The sequence below is a fragment of the Elgaria multicarinata genome, chromosome 2 (genome assembly GCF_023053635.1).
Source record: "Elgaria multicarinata webbii isolate HBS135686 ecotype San Diego chromosome 2, rElgMul1.1.pri, whole genome shotgun sequence".
Lineage (NCBI taxonomy): Eukaryota > Metazoa > Chordata > Lepidosauria > Squamata > Anguidae > Elgaria > Elgaria multicarinata.
In genome coordinates, this window is record NC_086172.1 from 60,626,824 (window position 1) to 60,649,870 (window position 23,047).

The following is a 23,047-nucleotide window of genomic DNA, read 5'->3' on the forward strand; positions in this document are numbered from 1 at the left end:
GAAAACAATTCAGGGTCAGGTGATGATCTAGGATTTCTAAAGTCCTTTTTCTCTTTTCATTTTTGGTTGTTTGTTTGTTTTTGCCTTATTATTACATTAGAGATTCAGGTGTAGGGTTTGGGTTTATTTGTTTTAAATACACACATATAGGAACACAGGGAGCTCTTTTATACTGAATCAGATTGGTACATCTAGCTCAGAATTGTCTATGCTGACTAGCACAATGGCTCTCCGGAGTTTCGGATATGGATCTTTCCAGCTTTACTTGGAGATGCCAGGAACTCAGTCCTGGAGCTTTTGCTTTTGCATGGTGTTCTTCCACTGAGAGGCAACCCTTCCCCCTGACATGAACGTGACAAAAGCCTCTGGATATCTAAGCAATCTCTACTTGAATCAAAACGTCCTAAAATACTGGCTAAAAAAAAGACAAAAAGAAATGCATCACATAGCCAAAAGTGTGCGTTCCAATATCCATTCCTCTAACGTCTATGTGAAAGCAGAACGTTTTTACAAACTCGACCAGAACAGAATGATGCTAGCAGCATTCTGTCCCCCACTTTTACATTCCAGCTCAAAGGCCTGATTCAGGTGCACTGTTGGAAAGTACACATGGAACAAGTTGATGCGCACATGGACCACCATATAGAACACTTGCATCACATGTCATATTAGTTATAGCTAGAGGATGCACCAGCTCCTCTGGCATTGCAAGTCTATAACCAGTAGTTATGTGAATTGGGCCTAATATGTTGGAGGCATGAGATGAATATCTCCCATATCGATGGGAAGGTTTTCCCCATGGCGTTAGCTTGATCCTCACAAGTATGGTCTGACGTCACGGTAGTGCCAACATGGAACTCAAGGCATTTAGTAAATAATTCTTACATTTGGGATCAGCAAAAGACCATCAAGGCTGGCTATGCCATAATAATTCATCCTGAAATTCACTTGTTACATTACAACAGCAGGGCTGAAACAAGGCGCACCAACTCAGGGACAAAGGATTAGATCCAAAGCTTCCCCCAGGGCCGGTGCCAGACTATTTTGCGCCCTAGGCAAGGTGAGCTACTTGCACACACACACACCAAATTGCGCGGAAGTCTGAACGTGTGCGCCGACTGGCTCACAAGTGGGACTGGCTCACTTCGATTTGGGACCGAGCCGTCTGGAATTCACCAGGACTTACTTCCGTGCGAACACAACCTGCTATGCAGCCTGGCGTCCCGATCCCCTCTGCATGTTTACTCGGGGGAATAAGGCTTCCGAGTAAGGAGGCATAAGCGGATCAGGCCGCACTGATGCCTCCCAGTGCAACACTTTCTCAGATGCAAGTCCCGTTGATCCATGCACGCAGGATTGGGAAGCAGGAGAGTTTGCCTTGTGAGGAGTCCACAAGTCCCTAGCTTTCCTGGGGGAAGGAAGAGAGAGTCCCGCTTGCCTGCCTCCCTGGACATCACGGCCTGTTTGAAAAGAGAGATGAGGCGACCCGGTGTCCTTTCCTCAGGAGTAAGGCAGAGGCTGGCTTGGGCCAGGGTCGAGCTTGCCATGTGCTTTTTCTTCTGGTGGTGGTGGCCTCCCGGCTCTGGGAGAGTGGCTTGCAGGCGGAAGTCCAAACGTGGAGCCACTGCCCCACCCCAGTATCCCTGGCTTCGCTTCAGCTGGGCAGGCATGGGGCGCCATCTCACCCGCTCAGGCCCAGCTGAATCCTCGGGCCAGGCTGGGCCAGCTCACAGCCAACAATGCTCGTGAGTGCTGCATAGCGCCTCTCTTAGCTTGGCGTTCTAGGCGGCCGCCTGAGTGGCCTCTATGATAGCATCGGCCCTGGGTTCCCCTCCTCTGTCAGAGGAAAATTCTTTACATCAGAGAAAAGGAACCCATGAATCCAACCTAATATCAACATGTGACAACAGCCATTGTGATTGCCTGATAGAACCAATCCAGGAATCTTTCCCCTCCCTTGGCCAGGTTTGGAATCCATTTTGGAACCATTGAGATGGCAACTGAGAAACCAGGTTGTTATTGCAGTGAGTGGCATTTTGACTGTACATTATCTTGGAGCCTAAAGCTTTCTGACTATTAATCAGCTTTAAGTATATCTGAAGTGTGTAACCATTAAGCTTTTCACCGTGAGATTTCCCTCAATAAAAGAAATCTCACTAATGTGAGTGTCCTGTGTCAGTTTGCCAGGACATGTGAATGCCAGAGGGAACGGGAAACATAACACCTAACTGAGATTTATTTATTTATTTATTTATTTATTTATTTATTTATTACATTTTTATACCGCCCAATAGCCAAAGCTCTTGATGTGAGCCATATTATATTTGAAACCTAAAAAGTAACTCCAGCAGCTGATTAATGTAATGTAACATTTGTTTTATAAAGTATTCAACCTTACTCTTTTTCTGAGTAGTATCTGATTCAGCCATAGGCCATAGCTAGACCTAAGGTTTATCCCTGGATCGTCCAGGGGGTCAAACCTGTTCATCTAGGTGACACACAGGGGATCCAGTGCTCAGGCAGGGGCGAACCCTGGATGATCCCAGGATAAACCTTAGGTCTAGCTGTGGCCATAGTGCTACTGGAAACCCCACTATGGGTGTTGTGCTAAAAGTAAAAGTAACGCAGTGTGTGGTTTTTCCCCCGACTAATGCCAAATAGGATACTGCCCTTTGTCATTAAGCCTCTCTCACACACACCAAGGAACCAACAACTCTATACTACAAAAAAGCCTCTCTTTTTTTGCTTTGAATGCTTCCTGCATCCACAAACCACATGGAACTGCACAAGTTTGCCTTTAAACTGTTGGTTTTTTTTACAATGCCAGTATTTTAATCAGATCAAAGTAACTCTCTGTTAAAAGGAAAATCATAGTTCATTTTTCACACAGCAAGAAACTGATTTTCATAAATGTGCATTCTTCTTACCACATACCTGCATCTCTCTCAGAAGAGGTTCTTTGTATTTACCTCAAAATGCATCAATTACACTGCTCCTTTTGCATCAGTTATTGCAAAAGAAAAACATTCTTAAGCTGGGCAACTAGAGCAAATAAGCACACTCTTACTCTCCGTTTGCTATTAGGTACAGCACTCATTTATTTATTTATTTCCAACATTTATATACCTGTCCATATCTAGACAGATTCTTCAGTGATGAACAATAAGGTAAAAGAATAAAACACCATGTTAAAAATTATTATTATTATTATTATTAGTAGTAGTAGTATTTTAAAAAGAAACAAAATTTTGATAAAACTATGGCTGATCAGTCAGGGAAGACAACACACTGTTGGCACCAGAAGCAACATACTGCCTAATCAGAGGCAGGAAGTTCCAAAGAAAGGGGATCACCACATTGAAGGCTCTTCTCCAAATAGACTCTAATCAGGCCATAGGCCTGTGCAGAACCACCCTCTGATGACCTCAGGCAGGTTGGTAAAGGAGTAGGCGCACTTTCAGGTATGCTGATCTCAAGTTGTTTAGGGTTTTATACACTAATACCAAAGCATAAAACCTGGCCTGGGGATGCCAAGCTCCCCAGAAGCATGACTCTCGCACTCACTGAGCTCTGTCTGCTCAGCCCTCTTTCAGCCAAGTTGGCCAGGCAAGCGCTTGTCATTGTGCATGTCCGAGGCTTCCAGAAAGTGCGTAATTCCCACGACATGTTGTTGGGGGAATCTGTGCAATTTCTGGAAGCTGGGAGAAGCTGTACCTGGCGATCTGCACTGGCTTCTGTGGGTTGTATGGCCCAAAAAGGTCATAAAGCAATGAGGCCACAGAGAGGTCTCTGCCCCCTTGCCCCAAGAAATCTGCATAGTGCTGTACTGTGCCATGGCCAAGACACAGGACTGCTGACAGTATTTCCAAACTGACAAGAGAGGCTGGAATTGGGACCAGGGTCTGGCATGACAGCATCAGCTTTGGGAGCCTATTTCTGAATCTCACTGGCCACAGCAGTAGCACAGTAGCTCATAGATCCAAGCAACTGCTGTGGAGACTTAGAACTTCTTAGAAGCTGATGTGACCTTTGTCTTTGTGAGGGTTGTCTGCTGCTGAGAAAATAGGTTCAGAAGGGGACAGATGCTGACAGAGAAGGGCTGTAGCTTGGAAGTAGGTTGGTTGGTGAGGACTGGTGAAGCACCAATGGGTGGCTGAAGAAGAAGATCCTTTTTGGCAGTTTGTGGGGGTGGGGAGGACTGAACTCTGGGACTGTTGGGGAAAAGCCCAGGAACAGGAAGGCCTAACGTACTGTTAAAGCTATATAGGCCTATGGCTTAACTGACAAACTCTTGCACTGTGGAGCCATTACTTTTGTGTGAGCAGCCCTCTAAGCGATTGAGCACCTTCCATGTTTAACCCACAAAATCCTCTGTTTTTCGTAACCATGTATCAGAGTGATTGCTGGAACCCACCAGCATTAGTAGAGAGCTTTTTAGATAGTGGAATACAAAATGTGTTCCACAATAGACTATTGGGTGTCCTCCAAATGTTTTGGATCACAGGTCCCACCATTCCTGAACTTTGCCCATGTTGGCTGGGGCTGATGGGAGGTGACATTCAATACATGTTGAATGTATCAGGCTGGGGATGGCTGGATTACACTGATCGGTTGTGGAATGCTCCAGACCCATAATTCTACTGCTACTGGCCTGAGAGTTTCATGAGTGAAGGTGAAATTGGAAAGACAGGTCACCACAGGAAGAGACACAGACACTTGTGAAAACTATTTTAGCATTTGCAACTACTTTTTTTTTTCTGTCTTGCAATTTTCTTCTAATTTATGCCACAGGCCTTCTTTTGTTTGATTAGTCATTTAGATTTTTATTGAAGCTGTTTATTATCCCCAAGTAATCTTCGTTCTTAATTTTATTTCTTGCTAGGTAGCACAATATCAAAAAAAGCAAATTAGCAAAGGACTGCGAGGGAATTGCAACAAAGCAAACTGCTTATTAGAAGGGTCCTTGATAGATAAGGTTCTCATTTAAAAATAATAATAATCTTATATAATCAGCTTATGGACATTGTCGTTATCTGATTCACTTTGAGGAAACAACAAGATGGATAAACTATTATTTTTTTCAAAACAATGTGAAAGCATGAATTATTGGTATATTTCATGCTTGCTTTATGTTATAATTTTTCTCTAATCTTAAGCCAAAACCTTAAGCAAAGCAAAATTGAGCGAAACAGTAGAATGATTTGTAGCGCGTTACCAATTTATCTGTGATGTTAGTTATTTATCTGTGATGTTAGACGTTAGTAAAATCTAGTCCCCTCAGGAGTTCAGACATCATTTACAAAGTTCAGACATCATGATATACTATAGCTTTTCATGACAAAAAGAAGGTTTGTGTACACCCACCCCACCCTAATCGTCCAGCTCAGCTGCAAGGTGGAGACCAGAAATTTTCGTTTCTAATTTCAATTAACCACAGTTTAGCATTACATCTGAACCTTAAACTATGGTTAATCTGAACTATGGTTTGTTTGAAGGTGGCTTGTTTCAAATACACCATACTAACAATTAACCACAGTTTGTTATTCAAGCTGGAGTGGGTGACGAGAGGAAGAAGTTAGTGAGTCTCACTGCAGCTCATTCCTGTCCTGATAAACCTGCCATGATAAACCTTGATTTATTATAACACCTGAACACCATATCTATGTGTGCACAGTCCAGGCCCAAACTGAAGGAGATGAAACACAAATAATTAACATAGCTGATCTCACTTTCCATTGGACTTTCTAAACTACCAACAATATTAATGTTTCAACACTAATTTTATTCCAAATGAACAACAGGAAAGATTCTGCCAAACACATTCAAATTCAGTTTCCATTTGGAACGGCCCTTTCCCATCAAGAACCGCAGCCTGAATGGCTTAGTTGGAGCTTTCTTCACATATTGTATAGTGATGAGTATATTCATTCACCCAGCAGTGCAGCAATGGGCATGACGTGGTAACAGATAACAGCACAAAAGGCAGGATAAACGTCGACATGAACTTTGCATAATATAATTCAGCAGTGCTGAAATCTAAATAAATCAATGGCCAAAATCCTTTTAAATAGGACTGTATTCACTTTCACTCGCAAGCTGTTACACTCAACTATCGTAAGACTTTAGAACGTTTACTGGCTGAAATGGTTGAAAGTAACAAGAGTCACCCTCACCATGCCAGTCATTAGCTGGGATGGACCATTCCATTCACAGACCTACGTGAAAGAGAAGAGTCTGGATCACTGCCACCATGCTTGCTACTTACTGGCATTGGCTACCCCATCATACAGTTATTGATAGCTAGGGTTGCTTATTTTGAAGGTTGCTCAAGATCTTCCTTCCTTCCTTCACCTTCTCCTTTTCTTTAGATGCAGAGCATGTTGCATTAGGAGAGGCAAGGTAATTCTGGAATCACCAAAGCTTGGTAGAAGAGGAACTAGGAATGGCCAACTAGTGGCTGACAGGAGTACCTAGCCCATTACTTTATTATTCTTTTTGTCCAGTCTTTCAAACCAGGGATAGGATTGAGTGCACTGTGTGTCTCATGCTGTGTGAGCACTGAAACAGTGGAGCAAAAAAGTCAAATCTCAGGCACATGTTCTTCACTGCAGCTAATACAAGCTCAGTGCATCTCTATAGTATCAGAAGCACTGCTAGGAAGAGAATACAGAGGAGAGGAAAGATTCCCTTTGTGTAGGCTACATCTGTACAGGTTACACTTCCACCATTGATAAACTTCCCAGATCCATATAGCCCTGGTGCAGAAGGAAATTGAAGTCCCCAAGCATCAGTGGCAGACTATTGTTAGGGAACCAGCATAGACATAAGAAACTACACTTTCAGGTCCTACAAATCTTGAAGGAACATTGGTCAGTAAAGAGACATTACTCTCCCGTGATCTCTTATACTGTAGACAGACTTAGTGTTGTGTTGTGTTTTTTAAAAGAACATGCTGTTATTTATTTAATTTTATCTATGTGTTGCTGCTGCTGCTGCTGCTGTCCTGGAGGCTGATGTCATGGCCCCACCTGAAGATCTTATTCTGATAAAGAAATTGGCTCCCCTGAGCTCAAGCTTTCTCCTTTCCCCGAGAATATTCCAAGGCAGCATCGCAGGAGGATAGTGGTTGTACAGCTGAAGAAGAACCAAGCCCATCTGAAATGTCCAAGTGGGGCCTCCTTCTTCTGATTTCTCCATCCCAGAAAGACTTGGATTTAGAGCCTGACATGGCAAGACCACTCAGCCCTCAAGAACAACAAAGAATGAAGCATAGGACAACAAACGCAGCCTCTCCTGAGAAGTGCCAGGTTACAAACGAAGAATTCATCTGGCAAAAGATTCCCTTTTATAGTTAGTTTCACCAGAAAGCTCGCTAATGAGTTGCAGCTGAGAGTTGGACATGTCCCAGCTTCGACTACTATAAAGTTCAGCCAGGGGGCTGAGCTTCCCTGCTGAACATAAAGTCTTGGTGTGCCTCCAGTCTTTGTGTGTCTTCAGTGATCCTGATCTTCTGCCTTGGAAACCTTCTTCAATGTTTGGACTACACCTGACTTGCCTCTTGCTTCACCCATGCCTAGACACCATGCTCAGAACTTTGCCATTAGTCTCCAAAAAGCAACGACATAGGAAAAAAGGTAAGGCAGTTCTGTTTCTTCACAGGGACCTCTCAGACATTCAACAGAAGGGTGGGTCTGGAAGGCTTGGACTGCATTGCTTTACAACCTTCTCTTCTAACACAGCATCGGTGCATTTAATAATTACCTGGTGGTAAGCAGGGAAAACTGTACCCATTTCATTTCTATCATGGCATCTCCATGCTGCCCATGATGCTTTTTTAAACAAGGCACAGAGCTTCTATCAAGAAAAAACAAGGTAAGCTAAGCAAAAATAATGCCGGATGGTTACAGTGTAGTGACTAGCTCAACACGGACAGGTGCTACAAGTAGCCAATAGGGTTCCACTTCATTGTATAAACTTGTTTACTCTGGCCTGGACCTTCAGTCTGAGCAACTCATTGCTCAGGTACAACTTAACTGTCAAACTAACTACCTGTATCCCAGCTTGCCTTCAAACCACCAGGTTCAGGCATACACATAGGTCCAAAAGTGTATTTAGTGTTACATTGCTACAATGCCACAAAAGTGGTTTTTGTCTGCTTCAGAAAGACTAAAAAGCCATTTTGGCGCAAAGATCCTAATGTTTCATGGGAAATTGTTACTCATCAGTGCGCATTTAAGATAGAATTGGCTATAAATCTAAATAAATTTGCTAAGCTTTTACAACCATGGATGCTTTTCATTTTCTCCCTTAGGTAGCATGTATAGTTTCAAGGATGAAAACAAAACAAAACAGGAGAATCCTCTTAAAGGCCCATCTCGCCCAATACAATTACATCAATCTCACTTAAATAATTTAGCTAATGTGTAAACTCCTTTCCTCTGGTGAGTATTCTCCTAAATTAGGTTAATCAGGTCCAATTCACTGGATATCTGTAGGCGGAAGGTGCATTATTCATTCTCTCTCAATCAATTGCTTCAGTTCTATTTCATGAGGGCAGATCATTCTTCTGTTAAGACCGTCCACCAGAGAAATGGATACAACATCTTTAAGGGAAGGTATATCCTCAAAGCAACATTAGAATCTCAATACAAATCCCTGAAATAACCCTTTATTACAGTTCAGCCTTTGTATACTCAGACGTATGACTGCTTAATACTGCTAAAATAGAATTCATAGCCGAATTTGACCTTGCGAAGCAAGAGTACTTTAGAGGGATATAAGGAAATGGGAAAGCATTACAAATTAAACCACACAGTTGACAATAGAATCTGGAATCAGAAAGTTGAATAATGCCCCGCTATTCTTCCCTGAGATAGAAATCAGAAGACACAAATGAAGTTCAGGTTAGCTATGCACACATCTTTGCCCGTCGGGCAAATATTAATGAAAGCTTTTATGGATTCCCCAGGATTAGCCACTAGAAAGGTAGCTTTTCCCCTTAGCATTTAAAGGAATATAATATATGCTGCTGAGGTGGATTTGTTGACTGATTTTATCCGTTAATTTTGAACTGATGGCTTTTACGTTATTGCTAGCCTCTGCAAGCATTTTTGTGATTGAGAAGTAGGGCAGAAATATTTTCAAAATATATACATGAGTAATTGTTCCTCTGAAACATCTACAAATGCCCATAAATACTGATTATTGTTTCATTTCATCTTCTGCTGCAGTGAAAGGTTAAAACAGTTTTACAGGGTGTGTGAGGGTAAGACAGTATAATAGGGTAGAGCTTGCAGAATGTGTGTTCAGGAACCTGGAAGGGATTACTTTAGTGCTCAGGGAGCTTTAGAGCATGGCTTAACAATTCCATCTCAAAGAGTCCCTTGCCGCAATACGAACTCCAGAGTAACATCTCCTAGTCACAACTGTAAGTCTGTTTTCCTACTCAAGTCTTAAAGATACAAGTAGGAAAGCAGGAGGAGATTTATAACCCAACAGTGTATCCACGCACCTTTGCCCTTGTGTTATCTCTGTCTTTCTCTCATATATGCATACACAGACCCACGACATTACACCTTATCAAGGAGCATTTCCCCTAGAAATAATTATGGAAACAGTCTGCTGCTGGAGCAACTTAGCTGCAGGGGAAATAATGGACAACTTCAAATAAGCTGTATTGAACATAGTGGAACGTTCTTCTGTAACTACGCATAGGATCTGATTATAGCACTTCTAACGCAATCCTACACAATTATACCCAGATATAAGTCCCATTAATTTCAATGGGGCTTCCTTATTTCCAGGTAAACGGATATAGGATTGCAGCCTTAATATGATTATCTCTGGGGATGGTGGAATGAGAAGTAATACATATGTCTATATAAAGTGTGTCCCTTCTAGGACCATTAGGTCCAGGTCTAAAATGACCTAGCTGCAGCACTGATAAGACCAATGATCCAAAGGTTTTAAATGGAGCTGAAAACCCTGATACAATCAACAGCTGGGGTAAAGAGAAGGACAGGGCAGAGGCAGGCCACATATTTCACATTGTAATTGATAATTAACCTCACTTGTTTCTTCCCAGCAACATTTCAACACCATGTCATTGAAGGCACTCCTGTGTTTCAGATAGGGGATTAAATTGGCAGGTTCTAAAATGATGGCATTATTCTATATGATTAAAGGATGGAAAATTGCAGCCGTCTGTAACACAATCCTGTGATCTGACAACATTGACCTCATCAAAACTGATGAAGCTTTTGGATGCTTTTCAAACTGCAGGTAGGGAAAGATCGCTGCTTGTTTGTAAACTTCATATAAAAATGTTTGCTTATTCATTATTAACAAGATGTAAACTGAACACATTTGCGCTTCCAAATGCTGCAAAGTAAATATCACGTTGCTCAGCACAATGTTTTCATTTACATATCATCAGAATCTTGTAACATAAATCAGCAACAACCAACAGAGGAGTACACTTTTTCAAAAGCTGTTATAATGAGGGATGGGGGATGGGGAACGGATGACCCAGGGACTTGTGTAAATATTTCAAGTGTGAAGTTTACAGGAATGTAAAAGGTCAACTTCTGTCATTCATCACTAGATAGAACTATTTATTTAACAGATTTCAATTCTACTTTTCTACCAATTGGGTTCCAAGCTGGGCGCAGTATCCAGTTAGGGCCTCCCACATGTTGCCAACCCCGCCAGTAACAGTCTGATGGAACTAGGCCCGCCAGCCCCCAGTCTGCAAGCAGTTCCTATGCTTGTGTGATGCAATATAGTGCTTCTGGTGGCAAGCCCCAAACTGAGTGCAAATACTCATTTCTGGAAGGGGCAGGGCTCTGGCAATGGCCTGAACTAGGACCCTTAAAAATTTTACTGTGAGGCCCACCTCACCATTATGCAGTCGTCAGAGGTACTTATAGTGCAGCACTGATGGTGACATAGGATTCCACGAAGAGGGTGGGATGATATGTTATAAGAAGCGACTGGTAGCAATGAGTATCTAAAATCACAAATCACTTAAGACTAAACACCAAAGCATGATCATGTCAATTTTTCCCTAAAGTTGGAAGATGTGCATCATGAAATTCTGCATAATAGAGACTCATTATAAAATCTCTTTGAATATGCATACAAAATATATTGAAATGAGATGCAATTTGCTCCACATACCCTGGTAGTTCTTGCATTGAGCATGCAGCACACGATTTCCAGGCCCACATATTCCATTGTAAGGTAAACAGATTCCTTCTGAAATAATCCAGTCATAGCACACTGGATATTCACATGGAATTGATTCTATCAAGTGTGGACAATTGCCAGAAGTACCCATGGGTTCCACAATAATATATCTATGCCTCATTTTGAAACCTAAGGAGGGGGAAACAAAGATGATTAAGTTTTATCTAATAAGGAAAGAAATAAGATATTTAGGACTATTGCAGAATGTTCAATTACAGTCTGTCTAAGGATGAATAAGTAGAGTATTTATAACCATAGAAAAATCTGCTAACATTTGCAACTCATTTGTCTTCAGCTAGGCAGTTCTGCTATGTTTTATGTTGTCCTGTGTCTTTATAATCAAATCGGTTAAAAAAAAATCAAGATTTGCCAAGTTGCATCCTACATACTGCAGAATGTTAAGCCATGCTTTGGCATTCCATGAAGGATGCTTGGCTCATGCACACCTTCCTAATATAAATGATCACATAACCCAGATCTAAGTTTATAAATAATATAAATAATTTAGGTTTATTAATAATATAAGAATCCATTTCATATATTTTTGAATTCATTTATAAACATGTTGTCTGTTCATGTCAGTAAATAAATGGGAATGAGCACTCAGCCACTACCCACAGGACTGACAGATCTTTAAATAGGCAGTAATAATGCAGTTAATACAAACCAAAATTTTATAAAGGAACTACAGGTTTTTTTAATGGATTTGACTCAGTAGGGTTGATAAGTTGCCATTTCAAAATACAGCAAGTAACCCTCATCTCCATCCCCACAGAGTTAAAAATAGTTTTGAATGCACCTTTTCTCCCTTGAATTTCTTGGCAGTTTTCATGAATACAGGGGCCCCATGCCAACCAGGAAGAAACCAGGCATTCAGGAGGGCATGGAATACTGCACAGTTGAGAAGCCGGGGGAGCAGGAGCAAGACACAGCTTTTTTTCAACAGGTCTAGTCACTTGAGGAAAAAAAGAAAAGAGAAAACACACACAAATAGAGAAAATGTAGAGATTATACTTGAAAACATACAGATAGTATATTCAAGTTCTGGAATGTAGTACAGACATATTCTCCCAGAAACAATCAAAACTAGAGTTCAAACTGAGTATTAACCACAACAAATGGTGTCATTGATTAGCATTACATCTGAACATGATCTGTTTAAATTAATAAATTATAGTATCCCTTGATTTTGTCAGGGGTCACAGTACACTCTAAACTGAAAAACAGCTATTGAAGTATGGGAAGTCCTTACTACACCTGTAATCTATCGATCTATCCAGCAATTCTCCTTGTTCTTGCCTTCAGAGCGCTTTATGGCATGATACATTTTTGCTCATGATCTTTGTTCCTCCAGCTTTGCTGCCCTCAGCTGCCCAGAGGTCTCCTGCTCCCTCTGAAGACTCCACCCATTCTCCATGCTGCCCAATATGCCCAGAAACCTGTGTGATGCCATCTCTCATGCATCCTTCAAATCCCTCTTCAAAACCCATTTTCCCACGCTCTAATGCAGTTTAGCCTGTAACAAAGCCAACGCACATGTAACTGAAACAATTGCATATTCCTTCAGCATTTACCCTGTCTCCACTTCTCCACTCTTCCTCTGTTTATTTATTTTGTTATTTATTTCTTATATTTACATCCCACCTTTATTTCTTACATTTATATCCCATCCATGGAGCCCAAGGCGACGTACACATTATCTTCCTCCTCCTGTCCATTTTATCCTATAACAACCCTGTGAGGTAGGTTAGGCTGAAAGTCTGTGATTGGCCCAAAGTCACCCAGTAAGCCTCAAGGCCTAGTGGGGACTAGAATCCAAATTTCCCAAATCCCAGCCCATCACTCTAATGACTATACCACACTGGCTCTCTAGCTGTTGTTTCCGTTATGTTAATGATACTATATAAATGAATGAATAATTATTGAATTGTACTTTATTTTTACAAGTGCTGGCAAAAGCTGACTTAAATGCATATGACAATACAAAGTTGTGTAACTTGCACAGCGTTTCAGCACCGCTGACAAAAACGTGATATATTGACAAAGCAACTAAACAGCAATGCAATTAAGCAGACCTTGGATCCCTAAGGGATGCGACCAACTGCAATAAGATTCTATATTACTAATAAAGCAATGACAAAAGAGGAATAAATGTATGTTCTTCAATTTCTATCAACCATTAAGCTTCTGCCTTCATCAGTGATTGTCATTGATGAACATGGAGGCCAAAACATTTGACAGAAATTAAAGTGTATATATTTGTTATTGTTTTGCCAATTGTTTTTTTTTTTTGTGTGTGTGTGTGTGTGTGATTTTTCTTGGTAAATATCAGGCAACTCTTACACAGCTCTAGTCATGTTTTACCCAATGTTAGCCTGAGTAGGATCTATATTTCAATTCTACAAGTTTGTGTGCTCAAAATCCCAACGCTCTGTAATGCACAAGACTCACATGCGGCAAGTGGAAATGAAGAAACATCAAGAAGAAATAAAACACGTAAACTTCTTGGTTCCCAGTCACTTGTAGGATATGACTCCATAATCAAATGGTAGTTACTCAAATTTAATTCAAAACTAATGAAAAGTTCTACTGAGATTTTTAAAAAGCTGCTTTCAGAATTATTATTTTTCAGAAACAATATTGCCTTTGACATATTCATTTAGGGACTACACCAAGTTGGCAGAAATCCAATTCACCTTACTTCTAAAGTAAATAGCCCTTTTCTCTAGGTTCTAAAACTCAAAAGGCAGAAAGAGCAAGATAAACATTAGCCCCTTTTAACCAGCAAACTATTCCCTTTCAAAGAGCCTCATGCATTTCTTAATATGCCCTTCAGCATTAGGCTTTGCAAAATAATTTATCACACTGGTAATTCACTGGCAAGCAGGCAAGCAAATCAGGCTCCCTGCATTTTGTCATCACAAACGGTCTGAGTTTCACCTATAAGAAGGCAATATTAGCCGTGTTGCTGAAGCCATGTTGCTTGTTTTGACACCGTTTTACAAGGCCTTTGGGCAACAATCCATTTATTTTGGAATACACCAACAATATTAGCAGAACAGAATAGATCAGACTAATTCTCAGAATAAGAAAACTGGGCGAAGAGTTTCAGAAATCGTGGAAGGGGATCAGAAATGAAATGAAAATTAAAAAAAGAAAGAATGAAATGCAGCAGGTCTCAGTAATAAATCTTTGTTGTAATAATACTTGGGAAATGTTCTTAGTACAATGCCACCAAACTATAACGCATGGTCATGACCAGTACAAATTGCTATTATTCCTTCAGGACATTCCATAAATAAAAAAATTTCAGCAGGAGATATTGAAAATTGCTTTATCCTCTATGTGACTCCCTAGCAGTTACATGTTATAAAAACTATTCACAGACCTGAGCAATGCCGAGCATATCAGCTAGTTCATAATAAAATACAAAAAACAAACAAACAAAAAATGCCATATAGTGAAGGCAAGAAGTACAAAAAAGAAAACAGGCAGGGATGTTTTCATAACTTAGAAGAGAATTGATACTTCCTTTCTTTTCCTGGCTATTGCAGGGGGAAATAAAGTGTATATGGTGTAAAATTTGGGCCACATTTATTGATGATCTGCAAAGGGAGACTGAGCGAGCCCTATTCTACACCAGCAACTATGCTAGGTATTCCATTGGGCAAAAACATTCTATGTCTGATGAGTCGCATATTACGATTGCCCCCTCAGGTCATGCCCCTTTTGAGGTGGGTAGACCTTCTCTTGTCTCTCCCCTCACCCCAGGCCGCCCAGCACCAGGTGGAGTGAGTTGAGTTGGCCTCACAGGTAAGCCCTATCCACCCACTGGGGCCACACAACCCTTAGTGGAAGGCCTTGGGCCTGCCAGAGGAGATTCATCAACTTGACAGTCTTTTGGAATTTAAAAAAGCAATAAAGACTGATCTATTCCGGCAGGCCTATCCAGCGAAATTTTAGGATGTTTTCAGGATGTTTTAAAGATGTTTTAATCATGTATGGTACGTTTTTAATCAGTTTTTAATGTGTATTTTATATCACGTTTTTATACTGTGTTTTATACTTTGAATGGTTTTAGTTTTTGTGAACCGCCCAGGCAGCTTTGGCTGTTGGGCGGTATAAAAATGCAATAAATAAAATAAAAATAAATAAATGGCCACAGCGGCCTAATAAAGGCTCGTCCACCCCACCCCAGCCAATTGTGCCACCATATCACCATCCAATGGTGATCAGGCACGTTTTTTCTTCCCCCCTGCCTGCAACAGTGTCCCTGTGGCCACATGCCAGGGCACGGGGAAAGGATGTTTCATGTGGCAAAACTTAAATTGGTGACTTAAATCGCTATTTATATATGGCTCAACAAGTTCATGCCAATATGCTTACTCCCTTTCAGGACATCTGACTTAGGAACTATTCCTAAGTATTGATAAAGCTCAATTGTTTTTTAAAAATATATATTTCAACTGACTTTAGTAATAAACATAACAGCTCAATTAAATGAACTTGGCAATTCTTTCACAATGTTGCACATTATAGCTTTTATATTCTATCCACCCATTAGATGTGTTTGTACTAGCTACCAATACTAATATTGTAACTGTAATTGAAATTCTACAACATTCTTACTAATGGAAGACAAAACAGATTGTATAAATATGATGATTTTCCATAAGTTTCCACATAATTGCTTGAAAAGAGCCAGGTCAACTCAGCAATCTGGTGAACATCAGATATTACTTACATAAGGCAACTACTTAGTAAAATTAACTGAACTGCCATCCTGGGTCAGTAGGCATTGACTACTTATATTTTCACAATCTAATGTTAATGAAGATAACAAAATTAAGCAGTTGAAAAGCCTTATGCAAATTGATGCATCCTTTACTGGCAATAGTTAGTTCTTTCAGAGCTATTTTTCATCTTCCTAGGAGGTAAATTATATTTCTCATGGATCTTTAACTTCATATCCCCTTCAGGCTGGAAAAAAATCAGCAGCTTCAAAAATTCACAGCAAGAGCGGAGAACTTTCCAGAATCCAGATGTCGACAGCAAAAAGATGTTGAGTGGATGTAACAAAATGAGAACTTCAAGATAGATTGTCCTTTGAGATGACTATTGGATCTGACTTCTCTTGAGTCAATATTAAACTCTCAAAGCAATGAATCTTGCTCTCCACCAGAATAGAAGTCAATACATGCCTAAATGGCTGGCAGAATCCTATGAAATTAATTGTTACCTGACTTCAAGGTATGAAGAGTGTCAATTTATTATTAAATCTGCCATTGGTGATTCTCAAAAAAAAAAAAAAAAAAAAGGTAACATAAGCTGTGATCTACAAACCAATTAAATTGATGTACTTTAATTGTAAATATGCCCACCAAAGTATTTTGTGGATTGCATTATTGTGTCCTTTCAGAACTATTATAAATTAGGAGGGAAATTCATTGGCTCTCGGTTTACAATATGAAGCATTGGCTCTAAAATAATAGGAACAAATGAATCAAGAGCCTCCAAATCATGTTTCCCTTAACTGGTATAAATGATCTGATAGTTTAAACCAAATGATGGCCTAATTGCAGATGCAGAATTGCAAACTATATTCATCTTTAATATTGCAGTTTCATTGATCTTCCAAGAAGATACAAATGCGCATTAGCATATGTCTGTACCACTGACCAAGCTTTAAAATATGTATTTTTCTATGATCTCATCTCACTGAGGTCAATAGAGCAAATGCACTTATAATCAAAATAGCTTTGGGTAAACCAGACAGAGGTCTGACAATCTAATACATGGGATCTACAAGAAAGCTCTGCTTTGGATTTTTCTCATACTTTCCAGCTGTTCATGCTCCCCAAAAACATTGGCTGGGGCCACATATTAATATAAAAAAGAAGAGAGGAAACACCTTGATTCACAGTACTATTTGTATTCCAACTATCAATCTGTGAGAGCACAAAAGGCTCTCAACATGACCCAATTAAGGTGCCAAGGCACACTGGCTAGCGAGGAGCCACAGACTTAATTTGTACAATCACTGCAGCCCACTGTAGCTCATTTAAGCCATGGCATGTGTTGTGCAACATTTAAATATTCAACCCACAGCCAGAGCTTGTTGTGACGTCTGAACCCAGAAAAGGTAGATTGTTGACACTGTTAACAAGCCAAAGCCCAAAAAAGAAGTGCCCCACAAGGAGTGCTGGGCTGAAAACAACAGAATGAAATTTAATAGGGATAAATGCCAAGTTCTACATTTAGGGAATAGAAACCAAATGCACAGTTACAAGATGGGGGACACTTGGCTCAGCAATACTACAAACGAGAAAGATCTTGGAATTGTTGTAGATCGCAAGCTGAATATGAGCCAACAGTGCGATATGGCTGCAAGAAAGGCAAATGCTATTTTGGGCTGCATTAATAGAAGTATAGCTTCCAAATCACGTGAGGTACTGGTTCCTCTCTATTCGGCCCTGGTTAGGCCTCATCTAGAGTATTGCGTCCAGTTCTGGGCTCCACAATTCAAGAAGGACACAGACAAGCTGGAGCGTGTTCAGAAGAGGGCAACCAGGATGATCAGAGGTCTAGAAACAAATCCCTATGAAGAGAGACTGAAAGAACTGGGCATGTTTAGCCTGGAGAAGAGAAGATTGAGGGGAGACATGATAGCACTCTTCAAATACTTAAAAGGTTGTCACACAGAGGAGGGCCAGGATCTCTTTGCGATCCTCCCAGAGTGCAGGACACGGAATAACGGGCTCAAGTTAAAGGAAGCCAGATTCCGGCTGGACATCAGGAAAAACTTCCTGACTGTTAGAGCAGTGCGACGGTGGAATCAGCTACCTAGGGAGGTTGTGGGCTCTCCCACATTAGAAGCATTCAAGAGGCAGCTGGACCACCATCTGTCAGGGATGCTTTAGGGTGGATTCCTGCATTGAGCAGGGGGTTGGACTCGATGGCCTTGTAGGCCCCTTCCAACTCTGCTATTCTATGATTCTATGAAATGCCAAAAAAAGGAAAAGTCATAGAAAAAAAGGATGTGACATGTAGTAAAAGATCTCTGATGTGTTTCAGACCTCAGGGTAACTTATTTGAATGTAAGGGATATCTGCTTCATAGCCCCTGGTCTCCTATTCTATGTTCACCATTTTTTCTACCCCTTTCAGTGGTTAACAAAACACCTAAAACAGCTCATGGATTCGTCAACAACCCATCTTCATTGGGTTTGGACATCATGCCAAGCTGCAGTCACAGCTTGAATATTCAAAATAGCTGCCCACTCACACTGTATCCCCCATGTCTTAAATAAGCCACAAATTGGCAGCTGGATTATGTCAACTAGCCCATAGTAGGGTTTGTGCAAAGCCAGGCTGAGACCTCACCTAGAAACAGAATTGCTGACAATGGCAGAAATCTACACCAGATGCTATTAAGATTCTCCGGCTAGAGAAGTTTTTATAGATTCTTAGGGCCTTGTACACAGGTTTGCAGTCATCATGGGGAGGCAATTAAGACTAGTTTGCCTATGAAGGCTTTTTCATGATATTCCTATAACACCTAGATCTGCACTCTGTGTGGATTTCTGCCATCCCTGTGATGACTTGCTGCTACTGCTGGACATTCCTGGTGGCTCCTAGAAAGGCATGGAAACTTTACTTCACAGTAAAGGCAATTATAACATTTTATTTATGGTAGAAGCACATGTCTTGACCCTCTCTGAAGTGGATTGTAGTATGAAATTCCTGAATATATGCTGGATTGAAACCTATTGTCTTCGTATTTGCAATTAAGGAGAGCTTTGGCTATTGGGTGGTATAGAAATGTTAATTAATTAATTAATTAAAGGTGCAATATAAAGCCAGCAAGTTTTTTTTAATCTTCTTTACCTTCTGTTGACTCTACAGAATCATCAGGGCTGGGGGGATTGCATTTGCTACCTTGAAAACAAATGCCCCCCCCCCCGGAGGGCAGCGGAGGTCTACACTATTTAAAAAGGTGCATCTCTCTTTAGCTTCACTATGGCAATGATCAATGTTGTAAGCTATTCCAGAGGTTGCAATCCTGGGATAGAGCACTGGACATAGGAAGGTTGCTTTTGGCCATTTGCCCATGGTGAATCCAAGAGATTTACCAGCCCCAGGGGGCATAAAGGGGCAAGGTAAGAAAACAGGAGTCATAATTAATCTGAAGAGAAGAGCTTAAATAAGAGTTATATTTCCTGGAGTAATTTTGAGTAGAGCCTGCAATAAGCCACAGGAATTCCTGCATTTACTACCAGGAACAAAAGACCTCACCAAGATCTCCACAGGGCAAAAGCCAGAAAATTCAGCAAAAGAAAGATAAATATTTGTCCTAAAATCATTTTTATATTTAGACTTCTTAGCACCATTTGTGGAAAACCACTTCTGCGATAACTTCTTCTCCTTCTCATGGATTTAAACGCTTCTATTTCTGAATTACGAATGTAAAAGCATGGCAGTTGTACACCCCAAAGATTTGAGTGCAAACCTTTTATGTCTTGTTTCAAAGGATCTCCACTAAAGAAGCCAGCTGTTACATATTTATCATTTCATTATGTGGCTTTAATCTTATCAATTCTACTCACAGAAATGTTTGGTGGTGAACCTGCAGATCAATAGCTGAACATCCCAACAATGTAAATTTAACACAGCCAGGTTAGAATATATTTATTTCCTGCTGTGAAGGTATGTCCTTTATCAAGTGAATTAGGTCATTTGGAAGAAATATTTATTTTGTACTAACCATTTCCCTTTTGGAAAAAAAAATCAATTCTCTAGATCAGTAGCTCTGTATTTTATCTTGTGACAGTCCCACACCCTCTCTTTGAGCAAACATATAGGCCTAGAATCATATTTACTGTACCACCGTTTTAACATTTCTTTCAGTGCCCTTTAGATGTACCTCCAACTGTGTGAGAGTGGCTCTTTTGTGAGGTAATCCCACATGGCTGTGAGCTGCCTCGGAATGACATAGTCACACGTTTGGGGCCAGTCATATGGTTCCCTCTCAGATCATGGTTACCATGCATTTGACTCAGGAATCCAGCCTTGCTAACTTGGCACTGAAATGTAGTCCCCAGCCCTAGGAGATCAATGCAAGAAAGGGCAGCACTCACACAGTTGGAGACTCATCTAAAGGACACTCACCTGCTTAATACAGTGGTTTCGTGTCACTCACACTCCAGCCTACAGGGGCTCTCATCAGCAGAGCAAGTGCCATTTTCATCTCTTGTTAACATTTGCGAGAGAGAAAAAGAGAGAGAGAGACACTCTGAGAAAGAGAAAAGCGCAAAGAAAATCAGGAAGAAAGAGAAAAGGAAAATCACAGACCAGTATGTATAACCAGGGCCAAAAAGACCTCACTGAGGATCTCTGCAGGACAGAAGTCAGAAAAGTCACTAAAAGGAAGGTGATTATTTGTCCTAAAAACATGTTTATATTACGTTCTTAGCAGCATTTGATGAAAACCACTTCTGTGATCACGTCTTCTCCCTCTCATGAGTTCAAACCTCTCTATTTCTGAATTACAAATTTAAAATATATGGTTGAAAATTAACAGTGGGTTCTGGAAGATGTTAAACCCACAAAAAACATGATACAATTATCGAGTCAAAATTAAGCACAAATTCAAATTATTGCAATGGGAAAATCAAGCACATGTTTAGGTCTGTCCCCCCTGAACTCGACGGAACTTACAAATGCTTAACCTCAACTGGATTGTGCTCAGGTGTGTGTGTGATATATTCAGTTTGCATTCTAAATCAACCTTGTTGCCTGAAGCCAAATTCCAGGAGCTGTCTGTACACTGTTTGCACGCGAACAAGTCACATGGATCACACATTAGCTTTTCACCTGTATCTAGGTATGAAAAATACTCATAGGAATAGCGCTATCCTTGGAGAATACAATCAGTGAACCAGCCTTGAGGAAGAGCAGAGAATGCTGCAGTATAAATGAGAATCAGGTGGAGGCATTTATTTCATGCCACTGCTGACTATCTGTCAGCTTTGTCTTGTTATTGTCGCCAAGTGCTCATACCACCAATATGTATTCTTTCTACAGACAGGCAGATCAGAATTCAAAGACCTCATTTTCTAATCAATCCTCCTTGTTCCTGCAGCTTTCCTGAATGAGCACATGCTGAGTGTCCTAGGGGGAAATCTCACACTGCTTTTCACCATTTTCCCATTCTTCATTAAAGACGACACCTCTCAGTTTCAAAAATAATAGCCCCTGGGGTGAGGCCAGAAGGCAAAGCCTGCATGGTTAAGGCCAAAGCCTGGAGAACAAGTTCGGACAGATTCCTGTGGCTCAGGGTCTTAGGAAGTGTGGCTGATAATGAGGAAAGCCTAGCAGCATCTTAGGTTTGCAGGCTTTTTAGACCCCAATAATGTTTCACTGATAGAACCTAGTTTTAAGGCTGCACTATTTATACATTTAGAATGTTTTTCTCTGCGTGATTAGACACACAAAAAAGTCCTACAATTCAAGCATTCCCCAGCTAGCCATGCTGGGAGTTGTAGGACTTTTTCTGTCTAAACATGCTTCAGATTGCCTCCCTTACTGATGTGATGTATTTGTTGTATTTCATTATTTTTATTGTATTGTTGTGTTTTCGATCTGGAATCTTCCCTGGGAGTTCTTCTGGGGTCTGAAAGGCAGGGTAGAAACTTTCTCTTTTTTCTTTCCTTCCTCGCTCCCCCCTTGATGCGTGGAACACTTTTCTCTCTATTGGGTTAGGGATGTAAACCAACTAATCAGTTAATTTAGGGTGCAATCCTATGCATGTTTAGACATAAAAGAATCATAGAATTCCCTGCATTATCCAGTGAGTCATGCTAGCTGGGGAATGCTGGGACTTGTAGGACTTTTTTTTCTGTCTTAACCTGCATAGGATTATGTTGATAAAACCTGGCTCTTCAAATGACTTAAGCAGCTCATCTTTGCAACACATTTCTCCGTCTTGTAGTCATGCTGAACACATTAAAATGCAAGGGCAAAAGACAATGGGATCATGGAGATTCTAGTTTTAAGAATCTCCTTGATCCTCAGATGCTTTTATCTTCATAATCCATACCTATCCATGTCTCTGTACCCTCTGCCCTTTCTTAATCAGATGCCTAAAGAATGTTACTCATCTAATTCAATCTGGAGCCATTACTGCAAAAAAGGGCTGATCTATGGTCAGGCATAACTATTTGGGTCCAGAAAATATGGGCAGAAAATATGCACACTTCCTAACCCCCTTCCCCCCTCCCTCTTCTAGCACACCTTAATGTAAGCACACGGGTGTATGTGCGAGGGGGGAAAAGCACCAAAATAGCGTAGGTGCAAAAGGGACAGGCTCTGGTGCTGGAAGAATTCGTACCAAAAAAATTATTTGTATCCAAAAGTGCTCAACGTTTCGGACTGTGAGTCCTTCGTCAAGAGCTGGAAAGAGATAACGAACTGCCAACAGGCTCTTCAAAATTTACAAACGCAGCTCCAGTACCGAACGCTGAAAATTACAGTTCTTGAAACGTCAAACCACAATCTGAGAAGCTTCGTACTACAGTAGCCTCTTGACCAGAGCACGTCTCTTTTGCGCCTACGCTGTTAAACAACAACCACTACAACAGGAACAGGAAACTGTGGTTAAATCTCTGGATACACATGAAAAAATAAAAATAGGCCTATGAAAGTAGGGAGAGAAGGAAAGGAAGAAGAGGGAATGTACAAGCACAATGCTCATTCCCAGTCCAATAAATTTGGGGGGGAGGTTGGGGGGGGTTGCAGGGATG

General features: G+C 40.8%; 1 protein-coding gene across 1 annotated transcript in view; it reads right to left on the bottom strand.

Moving 5' to 3' along the window:
• Window positions 1-23,047, bottom strand: part of THSD7B (thrombospondin type 1 domain containing 7B) — a 440,833-nt gene that overhangs the window by 229,376 nt on the left and 188,410 nt on the right. The window contains exons 6-7 of the mRNA XM_063118635.1: window positions 12,047-12,202; window positions 11,179-11,376 (exon numbers count right to left, since the gene is read on the bottom strand). Coding sequence (XP_062974705.1) covers window positions 11,179-11,376; window positions 12,047-12,202 — 354 coding nt within the window. The remainder of the gene's footprint in view (window positions 1-11,178; window positions 11,377-12,046; window positions 12,203-23,047) is intronic.